Source organism: Peromyscus leucopus, chromosome 9 (assembly GCF_004664715.2).
Source record: "Peromyscus leucopus breed LL Stock chromosome 9, UCI_PerLeu_2.1, whole genome shotgun sequence".
In the NCBI taxonomy this organism is placed as follows: Eukaryota; Metazoa; Chordata; class Mammalia; order Rodentia; family Cricetidae; genus Peromyscus; species Peromyscus leucopus.
In genome coordinates, this window is record NC_051070.1 from 39,219,748 (window position 1) to 39,227,562 (window position 7,815).

General features: G+C 48.9%; 1 protein-coding gene across 4 annotated transcripts in view; it reads right to left on the reverse strand.

Annotated features, from left to right (window-relative positions):
- Pcdh17 (protocadherin 17) overlaps nucleotides 1-5,758 on the reverse strand; it is a 93,811-nt gene extending 88,053 nt beyond the window's left edge. For all 4 annotated transcript variants that reach the window (XR_005092146.1, XM_028878915.2, XM_028878924.2 and 1 more), the window contains exon 1: nucleotides 2,408-5,758. Coding sequence is in view for 3 of the 4 variants with exons in the window: in XM_028878915.2 (XP_028734748.1) it covers nucleotides 2,408-4,972 (2,565 nt within the window). In the remaining variant the exon portion in view is untranslated. The remainder of the gene's footprint in view (nucleotides 1-2,407) is intronic.
- Nucleotides 5,759-7,815: the final 2,057 nt, after the last annotated feature.

The following is a 7,815-nucleotide window of genomic DNA, read 5'->3' on the forward strand; positions in this document are numbered from 1 at the left end:
AGCACTTTCAAAGCACCATGCAAGATACTGGAAAAGAAAGAGGAAACAGAGCTACTAGCTGCTGATCCAACTTGATTTTGTGAAATAAGAGTCTACCTTTAGGAAGAGACATGAAATTAGTAGCATATTTACTTTTCAGGGTGAATTACACACATGCTAACAAATGAGCTTGATGCAAGATTATGGAATTCCTGCAGACTTTCATCACTCCACTTGAGCACAATGTGTTTGCAGCACTATCATTGAGGGAAAGAAAAGGGATAGGGAGAGCAACTTGATAATTTATTATGGTTTTCATAGTTAGTAAATATCAGTAAGGTACATTTCCAAGGAGATTATCAGGATTTTATAACTCATCCTTTAAAGGACTGCAAAAACATGATGGGGGAAATAACTGTTAGCAGTTTAGGTTGAGATTTTTTTAAGACAGAAATGGCATAGGAAATTGAGACACTTTGGGGAAAAATTGCAAACTCAAAACTAAAGTTCATTTTGTATTTTGGTGGAATAAATTAAGATTTTAGAAGTAAAAAAATATCAAGACAGTCTTTTATTTTCTGCTTAAATTATGTGATTTCCTTGGCATGAGTTTTACTGTTAGGGAGGAACCACCACTATCCTCCATAACCAATGACCAGCTTCAAAGGCAATGTTGTTAAAAGAGTATAAGCACCATATCCCTCCAAAGCTTTTGCTATTTCTATTTAAGAGTGCTCTTCATTAGTCTGACTAAGAAGCCAGACTTGTTGAGAATTTTACTGTACCACCTTGATTTTATGATTTTTTTTAATGCTGAAAGTAGATGAGAATTCAACTCACAGCCCTTAAAATAGATGACTAAATATTAGCCCTTAATGACAACCTTGCCATTGGCGTAAATATAGGAAAGCTATACAAAATATTTCCAATTCCAAAATGACTACAGCACATCTATATATAAGCATTTTATCATAATTCCCTTTATAGAGATATTAGTGATCATAAATATCAATTTCACACAATTAGAGGAAGACATTCTTAGAAGCCAAGTTTTTATAGTTGAGAATTTCTTTCATGTATTACATTAACTTTAATATCCATGATAGCATGATTACTCATATACTATACAAGGTGGAGTTCGATACTTCAGTTGTCAACAGCATCATAGTTGATGAGTTTGGTTCACTATGCTGTCATAGGAAATATTTTCTGTTAAGTATTAGGGTATGAATGGTCTATATTAGCAGGGCGATGAAGCTTCAACACTATTTGGACAATAGTAACTTTACTGTGTCAAGCTTTTCAACACATAATAATATGGACAGGTGACTTTTCATTTACTTCAAACTAAACCTCCACCCCAAGTGTCACTTTGGGTTATGCTGAATTGCAAACTTCAAGCATTGCTCATTTGAGGTCATTTGTAACAACACATGTTTATGAATTTTATGATAACCAAGAATTAATATTTTGGTGATATAAGTCAGTAGTGAATAAAGGAAACCAGATGGTTACTTAGACCATCACAGCATCGTCATCTTTCTTTAAGAATCAATGCCTATGCTTTTGGCAATGATTTTATTTTCACTTTATGTTAACAATATATGTTGATATATATCCTGAAAATATACATGGTTCAAAAAATAAATAAGGTGGGATTCAGTGCAACTTCCTCCCCTGTCATCAACAGCATAAAATGATATTATGACTCTTTGGAGTAGACTATTCATTCCCTGGTTACTACAGGAAACCCACAAGGAAACTGCTGAACTAAAGAAATTCTTTTCAAAGATTTTTCCTGATCACTATGCCTAACCTGTACAAAGCACTACAGAGTGTGATCCATATTTCCAACACTTCAGATGAAAGTTTAGTTCATGAATAAATGGGGCTCATGTCCCTAAAACACTTTCAAAGCATAAAACTGATTTCTCAGGGAGTGAAACTTTGTTCAAATAGATTCACAGTACTGACTTGGTGACTATTCCATACTCAAGAAATTAGCTCTTATTTTGGGATATAAATTTCATATCAACATAAAAGTTTTTAGTGGAATACAACTCATTGAAGAGAATTACTTTTTTTTTTTGGTTCTACTGTAGGAATCTTGCTATGGAAAGAAATGTAGTCCCACAGATAAAATAAAGTTTAAATACTAACTGCTGCTATCATTTTAAAATCTGTAAAAATAAACTTTAAAAAATGTAATAGAGGTAAGGCATGCATTTTAAACTATTTACACAGGAGGGATTCTGAATAGGAAATGGTGTGCACACAGGGACAAAGGTGTGTACCACATTGTTAATTAACTACTACCCACCCCACGCACATTTCTCCTGGCCATGTGGCTTTCAGCTATCCAAAGGTCTTGGGAAAGCACTACCAGCAACTTTCAAGTGAAGTCCCTTTTACCCTAAAAGTCTCCTACCTGAATTATGGACATCCGAGTGGCAGGGGTCTCGCTCGAATTAGTCCCTTGTCCGGTGAAGCTGGTGTGGCAGCCTGCGTGCCCCTGCGGGACAGTCAGGTTGTTGGAGGCTGGCTTAAGATACATCACCTCTGACCGGGGCGAGCTGAGGGGCAGGCGGGTTTGGTAGTCGAAGTACATGGGGGAGGTGGCCAGGGAGGGACTGCTCACCACGTTCATGACGTTCATGGCGTTCCTCTCCTCCACCTCGCTCTGCACCAGCATGATATCGTTTTTGTTGATTTTCTTCTTCTTGCCCTTCCCCCCGCCCAGCTGTGGGTGGCTATACTCGGCGATGCGGCAGTTGTAAGTGCGAATCTCCTTGTTTTCCCGTTTGCACTTGACAGCTATGGTGATCATGGCCGCTAGGAGGATGATGGAAATCGTGCTCAGAGTCACTATGAGAGGCAGCGACATGTCCCAGTGGTGCTGCTCCCCATTCACACGCGGTACCCCCTCAGGCAGAGAGCCGCTCACTGAACGAATGATGAGTTTGGCCACCGCGGACAGGGTGGGCTTGCCATGATCAGTCACCTTCACTACCAGCTCCACCACGGGGGTCACATCCTCCCAGAAGGGGTGCAGCGTGCGGATCTCGCCGCTGGACGGATCGATCTCAAACAGGTGGTCGTCGTTGCCATCCACAATCTCATAAGTGAGGCGCCCGCTCTCTCCAAAGTCGCTGTCCAGGGCGCGCACGGTGCTTACCAGGTAGCCCAGGCCAGCATTTCGTGGAACCTGCAACTCAGCCGTGTCGTTCTGCAGAGTGGGGAGCACAATCACTGGAGCGTTGTCATTCACGTCTAATACTGTCACCCTCACAGTGGCGTTGCTCTCCAAGTGCGCTGGCGCCCCCGAGTCCTTAGCCAGCACCTTGAATTCAAAAGCCTTCGTTTGTTCATAGTTAAAGGAGCGCAGGGCATAGATGGCCCCGTTAGTGGGGTTCACGGACACATAGGTGTAGATAGACACGTCTCCAATGTGCGAGGGAAGAATGGAATAGGACACGGTCCCATTTTGGCCCAGGTCGGGATCTTGGGCGAGCACTGAACCGAGGTATTCTCCTGGAATGTTGTTCTCATGTACTTGGAGAACGTACAGCCCTTTGGTGAACCGAGGCGGGTTGTCATTTTCATCCAGAATCTTGACAGCGAACGACTTGGTGGAGTTGAGTGGAGGGGAGCCCCCGTCCCGGGCCACGATTGTCACGTTGTACTCGTCCTGTGTCTCGCGGTCCAGTGGACGGTCAGTAACTACGGTGTAGAAGTTGTCATAGTTCTCTTCAAGCTTAAAGGGCACGGAACCGGGCACCCCTAGGCCACCTCCACCGCCAGTCCCTCCTCCACCCAGTACTCTACACTGCAGCTGCCCATTCTTGCCTGAGTCTCGGTCAGTGACCCGAACCAGGGCGATGACTGTGCCAGGCGGGGCGGCTTCGCTCAGCGCCCCCTGGCGCACGGAGACGAAACCAATGGACGGCGCGTTGTCGTTGCGGTCGATAAGCTTGACCGTGACCTTGCAGTGGGCTGGAATTGGGTTAGGTCCTAGGTCTCTGGCCTGCACGTCGATCTCCAACATGCCATTCTCCTCATAGTCCAAGTTGCCCTTAACGCGGATCAGCCCGGTTTTGGGATCTATGGAGAAGAGCTCCCGCACGCGGTCGGGTACATAGCTACTGAAGGAATAGAGTACTTCCCCGTTGGGACCTTCATCAGCGTCGGTGGCGTTCAGATCAATGACCACGGTGCCCAGGGGCGCGTTCTCGGGCAGTTCCACTAAGTATGAGGGAGCCTCGAAGACTGGACTGTTGTCGTTGGAATCGATCACCTTCACATTGATCTGCACAGTGGCAGAGCGCGGAGGCTCACCGCCATCCAGGGCAGTCAGCACCAGAGTGTGGTGGTTCTGCAGCTCGCGGTCCAGGGCTTTTTGGATGACCAGCTCAGGGAACTTGGTGCCGTCGCCGCGGGACTTGACGTCCAGTGCAAAGAGGCCATGATCATCTCGGGTGAGCAGATAGGTGCGGAGCCCGTTCTCGCCAGCGTCAGGGTCGTGAGCGCTAGTAAGAGGGAAGCGGGTGCCGGGTGCCGCGTTCTCTGAGATGTCCATCTCGATCTGGTCCGAGGGGAAAGAGGGAGCATTGTCGTTGATGTCCTGGATCTCTACCTTGATCATGCAGATCTCCTTGTCGTTAGCGAACACCTCTAGGGACAGCTGGCACTTGGCATTGTGGCGGCACAAGGATTCCCGGTCGATGCGCTGCTTAGTGTAGAGGAGCCCGCTGTCGGCGTCCACGTCCAGCAGGTGCGGTGCGGAGTTCTCCAGCACCCGGTAGCTGCCCGACTTGCTTCGCCCGCCGCCGCCACCGCGCTCAGCCGGCGGAAGCCCGGGTTGCAGTCGGGCATCCTTGCCTATGTTGCCTATCACCGTGCCGGCCCCTTGCTCCTCTGGCACTGAGTAGTTGAGGTTTTTGAGTGTCAGGGCAGGGGCCCACAGAAGAAAGCAGCAACAGATGGAAAGGTACATCCCAGACCGGTGGGGTGGGAGCAGGAGCAGCCGGACTGGAGGTGCGAGCTGGTGGGTGCGCGCCAGTCTGGAACCGGGGCGGAGCGTCAGAGCTCAGAGCGAGCTACAAGTCTGTGAGTCCTTCCTTCCCTCCGCACCCGGGCTGCGGCACCAGTCAGTCTCTCCTTATTCCGCTCAAGTTGCCCGAACCTGTTGATCTACAGCATTCGCACTGGATGAGAAGCAGCGGCTCAGCGAAGCTGCAGCAGCTCGGAGCAAGGCGGCGGCTCCCTGCGGCTGAGGGCGAGCCCAAGGCTTTGTCTCTTCCGCCTGGACTTCAGAAGGCTCAAACTTGCGTGATGAGGCTGGCGATAAGAAGGAAATAGAGTCTGGGAGAGATGATAATGAGCTGAAGAATTGGTGGGTTTTCCTTGCTCCCGCTAGGCGCTGCAAAAATCCACTCCCTCCGGCAGCCTACAGAATACTCTTCGATTCGGGTGGGGGAGGGCTTTGGGAGGTGTGTCTCCAGGCAGATCGGAAAGTGGAATCCTCAGTTACTCGTATTCGGTGATGAAATGGATGGGAATGAGTAGGGACGAAGCAAAGAGTCACAGACACGTATGTATATGTGAGGCTTCCCTGGAGCACGGAGAAATGTCTGCTCGGTGTGTAGGATGGTCGGCTTTCAGGCAGTGTGTTGCTGCATTTGAAGATCTAATCTCGCATTGCTAGCTTAGGCAGCGGCGGCGGCGGCGACGGACTGCATCTCCGAGCCAAGTCTTTTTTCTTTTCTTTTCTTTTTTCCCCCCTTTCTCTCTCTCCTTTCCGAGCAGCCAAAGGGAGGGGAGGAAATGCAGTGAAAAAAAAAAAAGAAAGAAAGAAAAAAAAAAAAAAAACCTAGTGTCCCGATTTGTAGTTTCCTCCCCTTACCAAGCTCCTCCCTCTCTTCCTCGGAGAAGGCTCTCCCCCAAAATCAAAAAAGCCACAGCCTGATCAGCATTTGCGCTGAGAGCCTATTGGGAGGAGAAAATATAGAGATCTATCTCCGCCTCGGTTTGTCGAACACTCTGGTGTATCTACGCCAAGCCGGGAGCCGCCACTACCATCCCATCCTCTTCCTGCAAGCAAGGACTTCACTCCACGCAGTTTAATTCCAGTTTGCTTCTCTTGCCAGGCGAAAGGAAATCAACAGGCAACTCATGGTTAGACGTGCAGATCTGAAGGGGGAGGGCAGACTAGAAAGCAGGGGGAGGCAGCCCTCTCAGTCCTAGCACACACACACTCTCCCTGTCTCTCGCTAGAAGGGAAACAGTCTCTGCATTCACAGGGCTGGGCTGTCAAGTGGCTCTTTTCTTTCTATTCAGCATCTCCTTCCAGTGGCCCAGCCTCCCAGTCCTTTTCATCTAAAAAGGAAAACCTTGGCGAGGAACAAGAGTGGGGAATATTTTAAGAAAATAAAGCGCAGGCTTTTCACCCCCTTATTGTTATTACTATTATTATTGTTGCTGTTGTTGTTTTAAACAGGCAGGAGTAGGGTGGATGGAACACGTCAAGGTTTGGCGTGTTGCATTCTGCAGCCTGGCTCTCTCACGGTCTCTGGCCGAGTTGGGGAGGGCAGAGGGTGAGGAGCTGCGGCCACCAGGGGTTCTGCCAGGGCGCCCACCCGGGGAAACTACCTCCACCACCCAGGGGAGGTTAGGCGCGGGTTGATCTACACATTATTTCTGCTTCTCCAGGCAATGACACATTCAGAAAATGCAGGTGTTCTGATCTGCCGGATGAGTCAGAAGCAGCGGAACGAATCGTATTCACTCTCCCCTCACGGTCCTCCCTTCACAGACATTAGTTGCGGCTTCTTCCTAACGCTTTCTCTGACTCACTCAATAGGAAAAATAATCCAAAAAAAAAAAAAAAAAAAAAAAGCTGGATTCATGAGGGGTGGGGGTGGGGGTCAGAAAACGAGAAAAAGAGAGTGGGGGAGGAAGGCGAGGCTGAACCCAGCAGCACTTTTACTCTACCTCTTTCGGCCGGAGTCCGAGGCTCTGCAAAACAAGGCGTCTGCTTTGCTTACGAGTATTAATTTAATTTTTAAAAAAGAAAAAAAAAAAACCCTTTCCACTTGGTTAGGCGTGAGATGCCCCCAAATCTCTCAGTCTTAGGGGGGGAAAAGCACGTTTCCAGTAATGATTCACAGCTTAGCCCAAGATCACAGTTCAAGATTTTTCCTCCCAGTGGTCTCTATTCACAAAGTCCAGCATCGGTGTGCATAGCTAATTGTGCAGTCTGTTGTGGAGGATTTTTTTTTCTTTTCTTTTCTTTCTTTCTTTTTTTTTTAATTCCTCCTTATTTTTTTTTCTGTCACGGGTGGTCTCTTTCAGTCTGGTGCCTGTCAGAATCACCCCAAAGCCTGAGAAAGCCGTGCAGATTTCAAACCGAGTAAATCCATCTCCGCCAGCCAAGGCGCGGAGGAGGAAATGGAAGGTGGAAAATTCAATTCAACAGTTGGAGTAGCGTCTCCGGGCTGCCCCTCCGCCGCTGCGGCAGCCGCCGGGCTGGCAGTCCGGATTCTCTCCCCAGCGTCTCTTGCTGACTGACTCTATTCACCTCACGCCGCCGCTTAAACATTGATACTGATTCTCTGCCAGCCAATCGGCGTGGGGAGCCAGGCCCTGCCTCCTCGGCCCACGCCCAATGGGAGGTGGGGAAACGGCGGGCGGGGGCGGGGCCAGCAGCCCCAGCGCTTGAGAGTCATTGAGGAGCTGAGTCCCCGGCGAGAGCTATGCGGCCAGCAGAGCCCGCGCTGAGTCTCCGCGGCGGCGGCGGCGGCGGCGGCGCCCAGCCCTGAGCCACCCGGCGTCCGGGTC